Genomic DNA, 19,058 nt, shown 5'->3' with positions numbered 1-19,058 from the left:
CCTTTATTCAGCTGTCTTACCCCTCCCTCCCTTTATCGAAGCTTGCAATAAGACTTCTTTCTTTCTACGCTTTTGGCGTGCCTCTACTCTCACAAGATGGGCATTGTTTCTCTCACAGTACGCGATTTGCGCAGCCCCGCGATTAAGCCTGAGGCCCTAAGCAAAATGCTACGCCAGACGTCCCGCTTACAGTACTGTGGCTTTCGTGTACGGCGATAGCGTAAGAGTGTGACGGCAGCGGAGCACATACGGTGCCCCTCCCCGCGTTCTCCACACTCTTGACTTACAGTAGTGCGGCTGGGCTCAAGCCTCGCGTTGGGAGACGCTCTGCAACGGGTGTCCGAAGCGCAAAGGGGCGAGTGATTCCCAATCCCCGATTACGCTACCTGCGTAGCATGCGCTGAGGAAGAAATCCCGGGCAGCGCTTTTCTCCACCCGCTGCCTCTGCGCCGTTGACGTAGTATGCCCCAAGATGGCGCCGCGGTCGTCGTCGTTGGCGGCGGTGGCCGAAACGCTGGCAGAAGCTGCGGTACTAGTACGGGAGCAGCAGAGAGAGGGAACAAGGCGGCGGGTGGACGGCGACAGTATTTGTAGCAAGTAGCGGTACAGAGGGGGCTTCCCCTCCTTTTCGGCTGTTGTGTGAGGAGACACAGACTCTCTGGGATAGTGGGTCCCCCGCCCCCTTCAGGCAGGGAGACCCCAACCTACCCGAGTGCGGAGCAGACACCCTTTTCTCGGCTCATCTCGCTGCTGCCTCCCTGGTGGGCCTTCCCACCCCTTTCCCCGATGGAGATGATGAAGCTCAAGTCCAACCAGACTCGAACCTACGACGGGGACGGATACAAGAAACGGGCGGCCTGCCTCTGCTTCCGCAACGAGAGCGAGGAGGAGGTCGGTGAGCCGCGCGTAGGCTAGGTTGGAAGGGGAGAGCCACAGGAGAGAAGTGGCAAGGGTGCTGCCAAAGGGTGGGGGGGGGGCGGAGAAGAGGCGGGGAGCGCTAGTGTCGGGCCGGAACTGGACGCCCGACATGAGGGAGAGGGGGGGGAGGTGTGACGAATTGGAGGGCTCCGAAGGGGGAGAAATGGGGGGCGGAGACGCTGGGTGGTACCCACCGAAGGACGGAGGATGGGGAGAGGGGCGGAGCTCGGGAGGGTGGCTGCTCCCGAAGAATTAGTCGGCCGAACAGGAAGCGAGTGTGGGAATGGCCCCCCGGTGCCCCTTCGGCCCTAGCTTACTAGTGCTTCCATTTCCCCGTCCGGCGCTTGCAGATGCACGCTCCAGTTAGTAAGAGAGAGCGTGACGGACGGAGTTCCTGAGTGGCTAATAGTACGAGAACACGCGGCTGTTACTAGGCGAGAAGTGACTCACAACAGTCCTTGGCGCTCTCCCCTTTGTGAATCATTTGTGGGAGGTGCAAATACTTTGGGGCGAAACCACACTCCGTGTAAAAAGCAAGTGACTCCATTCCCCCTTTCCTCGTCGAGAGAATGTGCGTTGTAGACCGTATTGATCTCCTATAGTACAGCAAGATACTGGGTTAATGCTAAAACACTGCAATGGCTTTGAAAGCCTTTCTTCTGGAATCAGGACTTCTTATGAGTGCAAACCGTTCTTCAGAAATGTCACACGTCTGCCCAAGAGAAATAAAGGAGAAGTGCATTTATCAGGGAATTTTAATTGTATTCTTTAACACCAATAAAAATATGCACTTGGATTCTTTATATATTGTATGATTTTTTACAGATTGATTGCAGTAAGCCTTATGTTTCAGCTGGGCTTTCTACCAAATATGTTTGCATAATTGGTTCTAGTCTGAAAGGGGGTGGTGCATACAAAGTACTGGCATTAGAAGTTGCTGAAGAAGAAAATGTTACTGTATTTGTTAAATGTTACTGGTTGTTACACATATACCACAAGTAGGTTGCAGGATGGTGAAGACTGCTTGAGTGAGTAGGAATACTTCTTTTCAAATTAGAAAGGAATTGATTCCATTATATGCATAACATTTTATAGTATAGTTATGCTTGCTTATGGCTGTTACAAATCAGAAATATCCATTAGCAAAACACACTTTTGTGGAGTAAGAATAAGGTTTTTAGTGTAAGACTTAACAGGAAAAAGAAAATATCTCAATGTTTCTAGAACCTTCTAAATAAATTCTCTTCAGTGTACAACTATTTTTGAAAGTATAGTTAAGAAATCAGTAAGTTTAATATACTCGTAAAGAGTTTTTCTTCTCAAAGGAAAAAAATCTGCAGAATGAAATACAGGTAATCCTCAGCTTACAACCGTTTGTTTAGTGACTGTTCAAAGTTACAAAAATACTGAAAAAGTGACTTATGGCCATTTTTCATACTTAACGACCATTGCAGCATCCCCATAGTCATGTGATCAAAATTCTTTATCATATAGTAGAGGTGAGAATAAAACTTGCCTCTTCCTAAAAGTTCTGTATAAGAGTGTGGCTCTATGGCTTCTCATTCATCTACTGTACCATTTGCAGAAGTAAATGTTATGTTGAGAAATGGACTAGAAAATACAGTACAACTACTCCTCAACTTATGACCACAATTGAGCCCAACATTTTTGAGCCAGTAGCCAAGCATCTGAATCTTGATCACATGACCATGGGGATGCTGCAACATCGTAAATGTGAAAAATGGTCATAAGTCACATTTTTCAGTGCTGTTGTAACTTTGAATGATCACTAAATGAACTGTTGTAAGTTGAGGATTACCTGTAGCCTCTTGAAGTTCCTGGGCAATCTGCAGCAGCTTTGTTTGTGTCAACAGGCTGAATTCAGAAGCCTGGTTGTCCACTTGGAGGCTATCTACAGCAGTGGTTCTCAACCTTTTTAATGCCGCGACCTCCAACCGGTCATAAGTCGAGGACTACTCAACCGGTCGTAAGTCAAGGACTACTCAACTGGTGCAGCACCGTTTGCAGAATGGGACTTTTGGCAGGCTCAGCAGGGCAGAGACAGCCTGGACAATTCCTATTGGCTTTTGAAAGCCAATAGAATTAGACTCTATTCAAGAGAGTCTATTCTATTGGCTTTCAAAAGCCAATAGAATAAAAGGGAGTAGCACAGCTAAGGAAAAGGGGGAAAAAATGGCGGACTGCATTGTTTGGCGGCCCCCGTAAAATTGTCGTTTGACCCCAAATAAGGTCCCGACCCACAGGTTGAGAACCACTGATCTACAGGATGGAACTGCAGAACAGTGGAGAACAACTTTCTGTTTTTGCATATAGCATGTGGAATATGGTACATGGGCCCTTAATAGGTTAAGGTTGCAAGTGTTCATTTTTTGTTGTAAAGATTACTATTGTCTAAGTTCATTATTTTATATTTATAACTGAAAATAATTATTAAACTATAAAACTGGTATAATGATTGACAAAAGTCAGAAGATCTATAATAATAAACCTAATAGGAAAATATAGTTCTAATACTGTCAGATAAATAAAGTATTGAGAGTAATGGAAAAGAAATAACTCTTGATTTCATCAACAGAAAAATAAACCAATAAAATCAGTAATTCCAAAAGCTTTAAATCCCATAGTTTGTGAGAAGGACATGTTTAATATTGCTATCTCTACAAAAAAAGCCTTACTCCTACCGGGCATCTGTTGCACTTCAGTTGGCATGAGTAGGTAGTACATATTGAATGCTGTGCATAGGCAGGCATTACAGAAAGAAATGGTCTTAAGTGTTATATGGTAATTTAAAACTGCAGAGAAACACGTGACTGAGCAAATTTGGCACTTTAAAAATAAGGGTCAGTGTATCAATTAATTTTATTTGATAGTCTTTTTTAGCTACAAATCTGTTTAAAGAGAATTATTGCAAATGAACATGATAATAAATGTGAGTTTCTTTCAAGTGGAGTGCCTTTATTGGGGGAGGCATTTAGGTATTTTATTCTGTGAATTTTTAATATTGTAAGTCACCTGGAATCACAGTGTGTGAATTGAGAGGCCATATATGTTTGTTTAATAAATAATCTAGTAGTAATGCCTAGTGGATGACGATAAGTCATCTGATTTTGTTCAAAATAATGCCTTTCAGTTAATAATGAAATTCTACAGATGAGCTTCTGGAACATTGAGGGTTTGGGATTTATTTCATTATTTAAAAACATGGTAGTGAAATCATGAAGATAATAGGTTCTGGGATCCTTTCAGATCCCTGAATAATACCTCTCTAGAAAGACAGAGATGGCTCAGAATGGAGGAATTGATAATATTTCAAGCTACTGCCCAAATAGCTGTCCCATAGATTGGCTGATTGAAGGATTGTTTTTTTCTAGAATCATTTTTTCCCAGTTCCACAGCTGGATCAAATTCATTTTCAGACTCAGCCTATCTTTTGCTGGCTTTTCATTCACTAAATTTGATCCTGTTTCTTGAGTTTTGGAGATTAATCTGCTGACAGACAAATGGATAGGGATTTGAGCCTCTTTCCTTAATCCTTTCAATGTTTGAGGTTAGAAAGAAGTACTTTTGTTAGAAAACCTAAGTATTATCTGTGTCACAGAAGTACAGAAGTATATAGTAGTACCGAAATACCAGAGGATGACATTCTTCTACTTTGGGATGAATAGGTGCTAACATATGTTACCTTATAGCATCTAACAAACACTTAATATTTGTATTATGTTTAATTGTATCATATTTAAATGCATAATATTATGCATTTAAATATAAACTTTAGCATTATCAGGCTCCACTTATTAGCTTTGTGACATTAATAAAAGTTAACCATATACAGAGATGCGCTCTTTGTATTTTGCACTTGGATAACGGCCTGCGTAAGGTAGCATTTCAGGAATGTTAATGCTTTGGAAAAGTTTCTGGCCCCTGATTGTATTCTAGGAAACACTACACTCTGTTTATACCTCAAGTACAAGCAGAATGACTTTTTTCATTTCCTTTTAAGACACTATCTTAGCAGCACATAAATAATTTTTTCAAAAGTTTCTTCTGTTGAGCAATATTTCACGTTCGTATAATGAGAAACTTTGTCATGCAGGAGAATAAAATTTCTGTGTAAGAAGCTTGCCTTGGATAGTTTGTTTCAAATATTAAAAATGCATGCTGAGGATTTGGGAGCAAACAGTTGCTCTTATGGTACAAGTATATCAGAATACTTCTGAACTATCTTTTCTTCTGCAGTCTTCAGTAATTATTCAGATGCAAAAGTCAGATAGTTGTGTTTTCACTTTTCCACATTAAATGTCACTCTTCCACATTAAAAACAGTTAATGTCAATTTTGGTAATTTTTGTATTATACTGTACTCTCATGATATAGAAAAACTAAGATTTTCATTCCTTGCACTATTTTTTGGTCTTTGCCAGTGAATTTACAAATACCGTTATTCAATAAATATTACTATCCTTACTAAACTACATATATAGAGTAACTGTTATAGCATATGAAAAAATGGAAAGGAAAGCAAAATGATGATAATGCTTAAAATGTTATTGATTTGTTAGGCTTTATTTGGCCAGGAAAAAACATTTTTGAGTGTAAAAAGTGTTCTGACTCTTTTAAACTCTTAGATTGGAGATGGTTATGGGCTCTTCTAGACTAAGTGAGCATATGAAAATACAGTTAATTCACTGTTAAAGAGCCCAGGAATGGTATTAAAAATCCTACATTTCCAGTCAGCAATTTCTATTGTTAAAAAATGGAAATTACATGAACAGTTGAAGTTAAGACAAGATCTGGAAGATTTAAAAAAAATATGTTAGAACTGGCTCCATACTGATCAGATCTGCAAAACATAAAACCCAGACCAATGCAAAGGATGTGCCAAAAGGTTTAGTTGATACTGGACTACCTCCAGGTCACAGTACAGCTTTGCTTATAAAGCAGTGGTGTATGCATGAGAGAATTGCCAGAAAGAAACCTTTTTTCTAGTCTCATCACAGAAGTCATTGTCTAAACTGTGCAAAACAAACCCTTGATAAGCCTGAAACATTCTGGAATGAAGTGCTTTGGACTGATGAAGCTAAAGTTCAGTTCTTTGGCAACAGCCACAAAGAATAGATTTGGAAAGGAAAAGTGAAGCATTTAAAACTTGCCAACAGCTTGTTATGTGCAGGGTGGCTTTATTATGGGGTTTGTGTGGCAGTTGCTGGAATAAGAAATACTGTGTGTAATGAATTTGGCTAAATATCAATATATATTTTAAAAGCTAATGTGAGGTGAGTGAATATATAATAATCTGAAACATGTCTCCAAATCAACCTTTAAATATTTATTGGAAAGAAAGATAAAGGTTTTAGAATGGATTTCACATTTTCCAGACTTGAATATTATTGAAAATCTGCTGGGTGAGAGCTTCTGTCAGTAATTCATTGAAACATTTGACCAGAATGCCTAAATTTTGTCACGCAACTATATATGTGTCACACATGTTTGCTTGCTTTTTAAAGAAATAATTTCATTTTTAGATGGTGACCCTGGGTAGCATTATACGATCGTTACATCACATAAAACGTTTTGCAATAGTGGCAAATATTTTCCATAAAACATTTTATGGAAGTATTTAATTTCATTATCAAGTGTTAAGAGTTTTAGGAGTTTGAGAGACTTTCTTATAGAATTACTTGTTCCCGTTAAGATTGGGTGGTTTCCGAGAAAAAAGCAACAATGGGAACATCTTGCTTTGCAGTGAATTCTGTTGCTTAACTAGTTGCTTAACTATTACTTGATGGTGAGCTTTGACATCCCAACTACTCCCCCTTCCCTTTGGTAAAATAGACACCCTTTCTTATTTTGCCTACAAAGAACTATTTGCAAACTAGTTTTAAACTTTCTCATTTTCCCTTTTTAACTCTGTTGCTGACAATTGTATTTTATAGTATCCGAATTTGAACTTCCCAGTAGATTTCACAAAGAGGAAATAAAAAGAGTAGTTACAGAGTTAAATCTAAGTGTGTAGTGAGAAGCTTTATGAATAAATTGAATTCATTATCTTCTCTCATGATGATAGATAAAACTGGAAGAATGCAGCAGATTTTCACCTTAAAATAATAAAGGCTTCTTTATTATTTTAGTAAATAGAAGAATCTTAGAACTACAAATCTTTTTTCTGTTATACCATACCATTTACTGCTGGGCTTTTATAGAGGTTTTAATCCATATTTTCTCTCTGACATTTGATCCTTTTGTTGACAGATCACAAAAATGCACTTAGTCTTAGGATATAAATCCTGACTATGCTCGCCAAAAGTCATTTGAGCAATTTAATCAGGTTGTATTAATAATAGGAGAAAACTGTCTCTTCTCCAGCATGTAGAGGAATGTAGAATCCACAAATGGGTTGTTTTAGTCTTCTAGCCCAATCAGACCAAACAATCAAATTTGCCACGCCTTTGCAGGGTCTGAGCATGCCCCAGTTTTGTTTGGTTTCAGCCCTGAAGACACGTGAAAATTTGGCTCCTGATTTAGATTAGAAATGCCATTTGTGCATTCTTTCCCTACTTTCCTGTTTTTGGGGGGACTGGTTCAGCTCTGGGCTCAGGGCTGCAATCCTTCTATAATCAATTCCCTTGTCCGTTCAGTCTTTTGGAGGCAGACAGCTGATCGTCGCGATCGCTGCCTCTACACAGCAATCCTCCACGATCATCGCTGTTGAAATGAGGCTTTGAAATTGTTAGTTTCTTCCAAAAACTTGGATTGGGTATTTCTGGCTTTATTACTCACTCAAACAGTCGCGGACGCCATTTTGAGCTCCTTGCCAGATCGTTCTCATATTTTTTCAATTTCCATTCTGCTTCAAATTAGCTCAAAATCCAAAAATAGTTGCTGGGTTCCCTTAGAAGAGGACCTCACTATATCAGATTGTATCTTATCTGATCAGATCATCGCGTCTGCCATTTTGGGCTCTGTGTGATCACAGAAGTAATCAACCTGATCTATTTATAGCCTTCTCTGCTGTTTACCATCTAGAGCAGTAGAATTCATTTGCTGATATTTCTACCATGGGGGGACATAGGAGGTCTTAATTCCACCCCTCTTGGATTAGACTCTCCTTACCTCTCTGCTTCAGATTCTTGGTGGACGCCATTTTAAGTAATCTCGTGGCCAGAGGGAAAATAGCTTGAGTCTCTCACTCTTTTTGAAACTTCTAGTATTGAGAGCATACAGTGTTACTTACCTGTCCCTTTCAAGCATCCAGTATCTCACATTGACTGCTGCTTGCCTTGCCTGTTTTTTCTTTCCGCTGTCTGCATATAGTGGTTGGCAGTTACTGTCCTAGCCGCCACTAAGTGAGACACGAGGGTCAAAAAAAGAAAACAAAATTAAATTAAGATTAAATTCAAATCAAACTTTTATATATATATATATATATATATATATATATATATATATATATATATATATATATATATATGTAGGTCTTTGGTTGTTCGGGTTTTCTCCCGCTTAAAATTGGAAGTGTCTTGGCGACGTTTCGACGAAGTCCCATTCGTCATCTTCAGGCTGGTGTTTTCAGCTTCGTGCTGAAAGGCAAAAGAGATTGTAAAAAGTAAAACTGCAGTATAGCAGTTAAAAATGTCAAGGTGTAATCAATTAGACATCTGTCTGAAAAACTTCCTGCATATACTCCCTTGACTCAGCTGGCAAAGAGGGAGGAGAGCCTGTGGCTTGGTGGTTAAATCACTGCCTAGTATGTAAACTGCCCAGGTTCGAATCCCATAAAGGGTGTGGCTAACTGACGAGAGCAGAATGAGCTCGAAATGGCCATCTTAGTCTCCCAATTTAATTCTTTGTCAGAAAAAGAAATTTGGATATATCTATATATATATGCATATGCAAATTTATTATTAATTGCAATTTGATATATTATCGGCCCAATGGTCTCACCATTACAGTGGGCCTGAAAAATTGAACGGGGAGGACAGCCCCTGAGTGCAGCGCGGCTTATATCGCGTAATGACTCCGTGCTTAACGGCGGGCCGGACCTCACAGACCCTTGTGTAGGCCTGTACCACTCAGGTGGACCGTGGCCTTTTGTTCTCCTGCAGATCAGGTCCGATCCAGGGATCTCCTGGTGAAATCCTGCCCTTTCTTCTCCTGCAGAACAGGACTGATCCAGGGATCTCCTGCTTCCCACCCGTGGGATCATAGGGGTTTGGTATGTCCCATTCGTGGATTCTACATTCCTCTACATGCTGGAGAAGGGGTGTTGTCTTACCTGAATACCTTTTCTCAGCATGAGAAATGTAGGATCCACCCCTCACTGATTATCATTTGCAGTTAGGTTAGTGCCAGCAATTCGAAACTGGGGCATGCTCAGACCCTGCAGGGCATGGCAAATTTGATTGTTTGGTCTGATTGGGCTAGAAGACTAAAACAACCCATTCGTGGATTCTACGTTCCTCATGCTGAGAAAAGGCGTTCAGGTAAGACAACGCCCCTTCGGCCCCAAAGTTTGAAAAAATACCGTCTCAATGTTCCTCAAAGGAACTTTTCAGTATACTTCATTCACCCAGAACATGATCTGTCTGAAATTATGTTTATTATTTTACTTTAAAGATTTAACTTTAAGTTAAATGTGTATTTGATACGCCTATTTAAATCTTTCTAGTTCAAATCAGAGTGATGTAATTCTGTTTTTTTTTACCTGACTTTCTGAATATTTAATTAGAATTGTGACTTCAGGATTTAATTGTTAAATATCATCTTTTTAATAATCTTGAAAAAAGTTGCATTGATTTCATCTGTCCAGAGCAGAACCCAGTGCATTTCTAAATATTGGAAAAACAATGAAAAATGGATTGTTCTCAAAAATGCTTAAGACTTGTTTTCTGTTCTTTAAAGATTCAAAATGTTAGTTACAATACTGGAAGGAAAAATGAAACAGTTTCAGAAAGTTACTTAATGTCACTTAAGAGCTGATCAGATGAGGGGAGCCCTGGGTAACTGAACATTGTACTCATTTTTGTATTTTAAAGTATTATGTCATCTAACTTCAGCTTTTATTAGGAAAATCTTTTAATTAGTTTCTTCATTACTGATTTCTTTCTCTTTATCTCATTCTTCCATTCCTGGGAAATCCAGCCTTTTTAAAGCCTATCTTCCTGTCTTTTCTTCTTTATTTAATTTAAAAATAAATAAGATTAATTTGAAGGGTCCTTGATTGTCTGTGAACTTACTTGTTTTCTTGCAGATGTTTCATTACCCAAACTAGATAATGACTAGCACTGATGATGTTACAAAGTTTGGGTAATGAAAACATCTGCAAACAAACAACCAAGCTCGGAGAGCACCAAAGGCCCCTCATTTCAATCCTGCACTACAAATATTCTCCTTTATTGGGAGAGGAATTTGAAATTTACAAATAGATGCCCTATTCCAGGGGTCCCCAACCCCTAGTCCAGTGGTGGCAAACCTATGGCACGCGTGCCAGAAGTGGCACTCAGAGCCCTCTCTGTGGGCACACAGGCCATGCCCTGGAGAGGGCAACCGTCCCTCTTCAACCAGCCGCCCACTAACTCGCTGAGGTCCCACATGGCCGGATGTATCCCAGCACCCATGCTCTCGCTGGCCTTTGTGTGCAGAGGTCAATGATGTCAGGCAGCGGCCGCCCCTGTCCCTGCCACACCTTGCCTTATGACAATGGCACCCCCACCCTTGCCTTGCCTCGCCTCACCCCGCAGGATGAGCCTCTTGCCCACCGCCCCACCTGGCAGAGACCCCCTGGATCTCCCCCAATCCTGCCCGGCCCCCACAGGCATCTTCCCCACGAACAACATCGAGGTGATCATGCTCACTTTAGCCACTCCTACCCAATCTGCCATGACCATAGCCACGCCCACCTGGCACCTGGTGATAAATAAGTGGGTTTTGGGTTGCAGTTTGGGCACTCGGTCTCTAAAAGGTTCGCCATCACTGCGGCCTAGTCCATGGACCAGTACCGGGCTGCAGCATGCCAATAACTGGTCTGCACAAACAAGCAAAGCCCCATCTATGAGATACAGGTAGCACACAAAACCATGCACCCTCCAGTTCGCGGAAAAACTTTTCTCCATGGAACCGGTCCCTGATGCCCAAAAGGTTGGGGACCTCTGCCCTATCCTATTAGAGCACCTCTTTCTTTTTGTGCTCCATACTTATTGAGATCTTCTGAACAAGTTTTTATACAATTGAAGTGAGCTTCTTTGATAGTGACTCAGGACTATACTATTATTGTTGAAGTTCTTGGAATTTATGCCATGCAGAATTGAGTCTAATAGTTTTGTTATCTTTCAGAATAACCTTAAAACCTTTTTAGATAAGCTATTTAATATTGACATTTTAATTTTACTGGTTTTGCTTGTTTTTATTCTTTTAATGTTTTGATTTTATATTAGATTTGTGTTGTGAAGCACTGAGGGACTTCATTAATTGGTGATATACCAAATTAATGTACAGAATGAATAAATTAAAATTGTAAATTTTAACACATAAAGTCAGTAAGGTGGTGGTTAACATATAGTTTGTTGCAAAAAAGGAATGTTTTTTTAAAAAGTTGAAAATCACTGTACATGAGATCATGCTTCTGCATCATTTTATATATGGAAGTGAGAGCGGGGTATTCAGGAGAAATATAAATATAAACTGAATCCAGTAAAAATTGGATATTTAGGTGTTTGGGTAAAACAAGAAAAACAGAGCTGACAATGAATGGTTGCTGATTACTGAATACAAAAGTGAATGACCAATGTGAAAGAAGCAGGTTGAGGTAGTTTGGTTATGTAGAGAGAAGGAATGAAGATTAAATGACAGAGCAAATATATGAAGAGATTTTAGAGGTATAGAAATCTTATAATGCTGTATTTATTATTAATATAAAAATATAAAAACAATATAATATTATTCTGTTATAAAATTTCATGATATCTTTACCAAAGAAAAATATTGCTTTATTTTCTGATTGATTATTATATGACATTGAATCACTGCCAACTCCTAATGACCATGTAGTTTTTTTTTTAAATTACAATCTCTCTCTAACAATCTGTCTTTCAAATTTTTTTAATAGTGTACCTTTTGCCACTGTAACTGAGTCCATCCACTTTGCTGCTGGTCAGTCTCTTCTTCTTTTTCCTTCCCCCTTTCGAAGCCTTAGGGCCTTTTCTAGAAACTAGGCCTTCACATAATGTGTCAGAAATAAAGTAATTTGAGCCTGGTCATTTGTGCCTTGAGTGAGAATTCTGGTTTGTTCTCCAGCACTGGAGATGGAGAATCCACCAATGGGTTTAGACTGTAATCCTGCCCAATCAGATCAAGTCAGCCAAAGTTGCCACGCCCGTCCTGGACCATAGAGATCCCAGTCTTGACTTGATCTTGCCCAGGACAGACGTGCAGATTTGGCTCTTAGGCAGGTACAGTTTCCATTGGTGGATTTTCTTTTCCCTAGTAGCTGTGTAGGTTGTAGTGAGCTAATTGGATTCACTCCCTTTTCAAATTTGATTACCATTACCAAATTCTCAATCCTTTCCCACAGGAACTTGCAGTTATCTCCTAATTTCCCCCATTGGGGGGCTATACAAGCCCTTGTTAAGGAAGGGGCTCCTTTCTCCTTCCCCCCCTCATCCAAAAATAGTAAAAACTTTTCTCCTCACTGGATTGATCAGGACTAACGGCCGTTAGCCCCAGCCAGCTGAGGAGATTGATACATTCTAACGGAGCTTGCGGCTGCAGCTCCGCTGACCGTTTCAGGCCGAAAACACCCCCCGAGACCTTCCCAGCTCTTTCGGGAGCCGTTGGTGCCTTGCGGGCTGATTCAGACCTGTATAGCAATTTCAGACCGTTTTTCAGCCTTTTAGTCAACGATCGTCGGTTTTTAGGCAGAGAAGGGGGTGTGCGCGCAAGAGAGCAGCGCCAATCAGCTGTCCGGCGGCTGTTTGGTGAGTCCAAACCTCCGTTTTTTCTGCCTCTCTTCCTTCACGAACTGCACTCCTTTCTCACAACGAGTCTCGGGTAGGCCTTGCTTCCAGGAGTCAGTCCCCATGCATGGCCACCATTTTGGGACCATGCGGTCTCACGCGCGGACGGCGTGGCCTCAATAGGCCTAGCAAGCGCAGACTACAGTGGAAGGGGATCCTTCCTGATTTCTGCTGGGAGCTATCTGGAGTGAGGGATCTCACTGGGGGGGGGGTCTTCAAAGAGAATAATCAGACTGGACTCACTTCAGATTGGCAGGCTGACAATTTATAGACGGACGCCATTTTAAATACAGGTTGAGGCCTGCTCTCAGAGAAGGGGCCTAGGTGCTCCCTAGGCATTCTCTCTTCACAACAATCACAGGCCTCCTTCTCCAACTGTGATCTGACTGGATTGTTGACACATCCAGGCTTCCCTTCGGTCGCAGTGGGCACAGATCTCCGGCACATCATAAACTGGCTTGAACAACGAGCCATTCATCTAGCCCTCCGCCACTTCCACAACCTAGTGGCACGGCGGCACATACTAGTCCTCACGGACAATGTGGCAGCCAAGGCTCACGTAAACCGCCAAGGGGGTACCCGTTCTTGGACTCTATTGACTGAGTCTCTCTTACTGGGATCCTGGGCAGAACAAAATCTGGCCTCTATCAAGGCTGATCATATTTCAGGGAAAGTGAACACCCAGGCCGATCTTCTGAGCAGGACAATGGTAGATCACTCGGAATGGCGCCTCCATCCGAGGGTCTTCAAAGAAATTTGTTACCGCTTTGGCCTCCCACTTGTGGACCTCTTCATGTCCCCGTCCAATGCCCAGCTGACTCGCTTCTTTTCCCAGTTCCCATCCGCAGGGGCGGAACAGACGGATGCTCTTTGGAGTCCATGGTCACAGGGCCTGCTTTACGCCTTTCCCCCTCTACCTTTACTCCTGGCAAACTTCTTCGGGAGCGAGCAGAGATACTCCTGGTGGCCCCTTATTGGCCAAAGAGACCTTGGTTCGCCGATCTGATAAGCCTTTCCCTCGCAGACCCTTGGCGGATCCCTCCGGAACGAGTCTCTCTCAGCCAAGGGGTTATTTTCCATCTGGACCCCCAATGGCTCCAGTTAGCCGTCTGTCACTTTAGTGCTCAATCTTAACAAGGGAGCTTTGCTCGCCGGGGGTCATCACAGTAATTCAGGCCTCCCGCCGTCCTTTCACAAACCGGATGTACGAGGCCATGTGGAAGAACTTTCAATCATGGTGCTCCGGCCGACATTTGTCCATCGTGGAACTTACGATTCCCAATATCTTGGACTACTTGTTAGACAGCCTGGAGAGGGGCTTGGCCTCAAACACATTGCGGAGGCAGATCGCCGCTCTTTCCACGGTCCTCATTTGTAACTCTGTGGAGTCATTGGGTCATCACCCTTTACTCCGCTCATTCCTTAAAGGGGCTGCAAACACCAGACCTCTCACTGTGCAAGGGTACCCTTCGTGGGAGTACCACGGGTCCTACGGGCGCTTACCAAGTCACCCTTTGTGCTCCTAAAGACATGCAACGTCCGCTACCTGTCCCACAAGGTGGTATTCTTGGTGGCAATCACGTCAGCACGACGTATCTCTGAATTGGCGGCGCTCTCAATCCGGGATCACCTGTGTGTTTTCCACAGGGATCGAGTAGTCTTTCGACTTGACCCTACCTTCATCCCGAAGGTCAATTCCTTATTTCATAGGTCACAGGAGATAGTGCTGCCGGATTTTTGCCCAAACCCATCGCACGCCCTGGAACGGCAATGGCATACTTTGGATGTCCGTAGAGCACTTCGGTACTATATTTCACGGACAGCGGAATTCCGCAAATCAGAAGCCCTCTTTATATTTTTCCACTCTTCCTCCAGGGGTCGGAAGGTTTCCTCTTCCACCATTGGCAGGTGGATTAGAGCATGCATCGCTGGGGTGTATCAAGCTGAGTCATTACCAGTTCCAAGATGGGTTACAACACACTCCACACGGAGTGCAGCTACTTCTGCGGCATGGGCCACTCACGCTTCCATTGAGGAAGTCTGCAGGGTGGGCATATGGGCTTCGCCATCTCCTTTCATTCGGCACTATAAAATCGATATATTTGCCTCTGCAGAATCTCCTTTAGTAGGAGGGTTCTCCAGAAGGTTGTACATCAAAGTGCCACACCGGACCAGTCTACTCCCCACCCTCAGGGACAGTAGGCTTTGGTATGTCCCATTGGTGGATTCTCCATCTCCAGTGCTGGAGAAGGGGCGTTGTCTTACCTGAACGCCTTTTCTCAGCACGGAGATGGAGAATCCACACCCACCCTTGTAGGTCATCTAGGCCTAGGGTTAGTTTTTTAGTTTGTGAGCCACAACGTCTTGCTGTCAGTCAATGGCTACGCTCGCGTCAAGACTGGGATCTCTATGGTCCAGGACGGGCATGGCAACTTTGGCTGACTTGATCTGATTGGGTAGGAATACAGTCTAATCCCATTGGTGGATTCTCCATCTGCGTGCTGAGAAAAGGCATTCAGGTAAGACAATGCCCCATTTGTACAAATAATCCATTGGCTTGTTTTCTTGGCTATCCACAGTTTTCTTAGGAGTTTTTACAAAATACCAAAATTCAAAAGTGTCAATATTTTTCCTAGCCTGTTCTTTAAAGCCCAACTTTGAATGTCTTCTCCAAGACTCTCTTGCTTGCTCTACCAAGTGCTAGTCTGTGACATATTTCTTGACTGCTTGTTCCTTTACAGTTGATTGATCCTAAAAGGCAGAAGCTGTTCACCTCTTCAGTATCTTCATTGTCCATTCTAAGGGTGGTTATTTTATTTGTTGTCATTTGTTCAGTCTTCTTCATATTTAATTCTGGTACCATTATGTTTTCTCTGTGCTTCTTAATTTTATTACTAGAGCTTGCAGATCGTTTTATTTATCAGGATAGAGTTATCATCATAGTACAGGTTATTGATGTTTCTTCCTACAGTTTTAGGACTATGTTCCTCTTCTTCCAAGTTTATCTTAATCGTATATTCAGTTTATAGTTGAATAAATAAGGGGAGTGTGTGTGTTTGTGCGTGTGTGTTTGTTTGTTTGTTTTGCTCTTTTGTCATTCTGGAGCCAGTATACTTAACTATATTGTGTGGCTGCCTAAGTTTCTCATGTGGACAATAAGATCTTCAGGATTCCTCTTTTTTTCTAAGCACATTCCATATCTTGATGTGATTGACACAATCAAAGGCCTTTCTGTAATCAATGAAAAACATAGTGTCTTATTTTTAGTATTCTTTGTGTTTCTTAATTATTTAGCTTGCAACAGCAATAATGTCTTGTGTTCCTTTGCTTTTTCTAAAGTCATCTGATATTTTTCCCATATAAAGCTCTAATCTGTATTGGATAATCCTAAGCATTATTTTGCTACATGTGAAATTAAAGATATTGTACAACAGTTTGCACATTCCATTACATCTCATTTTTTAATATTGAAATGTAGATTGATTTCTTCCAATCTGTTGATTGCTGTATCATTCTCTAGATTTGCTAACATAGCTTGGTTATAATCTTTATTGCTTCCCATATTTCTGTGGATATTCTTGTAATCTTTCAACTTGGTAATGACCAGAGTGCTGATTTAACTTCAAGTGCTAGATATTCTTATAAGCAATGCTTTTTTTCTTAAAAAAAAAAAAAAAAAAAAGGTGCCGGAACTCACACATGTCATACAACCTGCCTTGCCTACCCTACAAGGTTCCATCCAAAAAAGGTGCCGGAACTCCGTTCTGGGCGTTCTATGACAAAAAAAAGCCCTGCTTATAAGTAGGGAATGTCTTCTAGGGTCTCTTGTATGTTGACTTCTCTGTTCTATCGTAATTTCAGTATACTCTGTCTGATCATCTTTGAATTGGTTCCTATCTGCCCTTGGTGTCCTTTAGCATACCAATTTGAGGTTAGATCCTCCTTCTATACTTAGAGGTCTTTTGAAAGATTTTCCTTGTTTTTCCATGTCTGTTTCCATCTTGTACAGTATATTTTTACAGATGTTGAAATACTGATTCTTGTCTCTTTTAACAGTTGTCTCTGAAAACCATTGTTAAATTCCTTTCTGAGATTTTTGTCTTCTCTTGGCAATTTCCACAGTTTGCTCTGCATCTCATTTGCTTTTTGGCAGTCTCTGATTTCACCTTCATCCTCAGTCACTGTAAGTGCGTTCCTCCAGTTCTCTACATGGGGTTCAGGACTTCAAAGTAATTCCTGATGTTCTCCTTGAAAATTGTGGGTATATGTTCAAGATCATAATGTGGAAACTGATTGGTTTGCTCTGTTTTAGCTTAACATGGAAATGGCACATGTGTAGCTCGTGGTCTGTTCTACAGGCAGCATTGGCTTGATGCTATAATTAAGTTCTTTTTTTTCTCTTTTTCACAATAATTCCCTTATTTATTTTCTCATTAATAGAAAAAACCTGGTTTTTAATTTTTAATTTTTTTTAGTATTTTTAATTTAATTAATCGTCCAGAATCAATGACTGAGATGTATGGCTATAGAAAATGAATTAATTAATTAATTAATTAATGTTCAGTAGTTTTAATGCTTTCTATTGGGCTGTTTAGAACAGTGGCATATGTATGAATTCAGCTTGGCTTTTGTTTATTAAATTTAAGAATATTCTTGGATTAATATAACCATGGTTGGCTACAAAGTATTTGCAAATGCTACTTGTTTCAAATCTTTTGCTGTTAGTCCATTGTATGTTTGCCTTTTGATGATTGCTAGTTCTGTGCTCCATTTTACATTGAGTCATTTGGGAGAAGCAGGGTATGCATATATGCAGAGATAGAGGGAAGACATTTGTCATAGTTGGCAGACGTCTGACTATTTCAGATGAACATTTTTATAATTTTGTTAAAAACAGCTTTGTCTCATGCTTCAAAGCCGGTTCTTAAAGGGAATTTAATGTTTGCTTATTTCTGTTTTCAAATAAGTTTGGTGTTTTAACGTACTTAATAGAGCTTGCCTGCTTCTGTTCCTGACTTTTTGGGATGTATTTCAATCAGTCCACTTTAAACTTATTTCATAAATGATTGTTGTGGGGAAAGAGGACTGTGTATGTTTGCCACATTGAGTTACTTATAAAGTAATAAAGGATAAAAATGTGGTAACTTGGGGCCAGTTTCTCCCTCCCAACCTACCCACCTCACAGGATTTTGAGGGGAATATAGGAAGAGGAAGAAGTATTAGGTATGTTCGCCACCTTGAATTATTTATACATATAATAAAAGTGGTTATAAGTAAGTAAATAAATATAACTTCCAATCTGTCTTTATCTAAGTACGGGTGGACTTTAGGCAAAAAGAGAATATTAGAATAGGTTTGGGAATTTTAAAAAATGTACTAATTTTACATAGCAGGATACCATCTTGTAATTGTAGAATTATATAACTGAGGTGTAAACATGTACAGAAGCTCTGTTGTTATTTATAGGTGCTGTTAGTTAGCAGTAGTCGTCATCCTGACAGATGGATTGTCCCTGGAGGTGGAATGGAGCCTGAAGAGGAGCCTAGTGTGGCTGCTGTGCGGGAAGTTTGTGAAGAGGTATGTCTTCAGATCATGCTTGGATTGAAAGTTGTCTGTTCTTTCTGCTCATTCCTTTCACTTTCAGAATTGTCCAAATATTAATTGTATAGTACAGGTAGTTCTAAACTTAACAGTTCATTTAATAAGTGTTCAAAGTTACAACGACACTGAAAAAAATGACTTATGACCATTTTTCTTACTTACGATTGTTGCAGCATCCCTTGGTCACATGACCAAAATTCAGATGTTTGGCATTGGTTCAGATTTATGATGGTTGCCGTGTCCCGGAGTCATGTGATCATCTTTTGCAACCTTCTGAGAAGCAAAAGAATAGGAAAGCCAGATTCATTTAACAACCATGTTACTAACTTATTCACTGCAGTGATTCACTTAATTGTAGCAAGAAAGGTTGTAAAATGGGGCAAAGCTCACTTAACAACTGTCTTGTTTAACATCAGAAATTTGAGGCTCAGTTGTGGTCATAAATTGAGGACTACCTTGTTAAAGAGCAACAAAATTTAGAGTTTACTGAATGTTTAAGGAAGCACACCTA

General features: G+C 40.9%; 1 protein-coding gene across 1 annotated transcript in view; it reads left to right on the top strand.

The window, feature by feature from the left end:
- Window positions 1–289: 289 nt before the first annotated feature.
- NUDT3 (nudix hydrolase 3) overlaps window positions 290–19,058 on the top strand; it is a 26,165-nt gene continuing 7,396 nt past the window's right edge. Inside the window, exons 1-2 of the mRNA XM_039338876.1 lie at window positions 290–891; window positions 18,413–18,523. Coding sequence (XP_039194810.1) covers window positions 787–891; window positions 18,413–18,523 — 216 coding nt within the window. The 5' untranslated portion in view covers window positions 290–786. The remainder of the gene's footprint in view (window positions 892–18,412; window positions 18,524–19,058) is intronic.

The sequence above is a fragment of the Crotalus tigris genome, unplaced genomic scaffold (assembly GCF_016545835.1).
Source record: "Crotalus tigris isolate CLP2741 ecotype Arizona unplaced genomic scaffold, ASM1654583v1 scf7180000017550.10884619, whole genome shotgun sequence".
NCBI lineage: Eukaryota > Metazoa > Chordata > Lepidosauria > Squamata > Viperidae > Crotalus > Crotalus tigris.
This window is presented reverse-complemented; position numbering and strand designations above follow the sequence as displayed.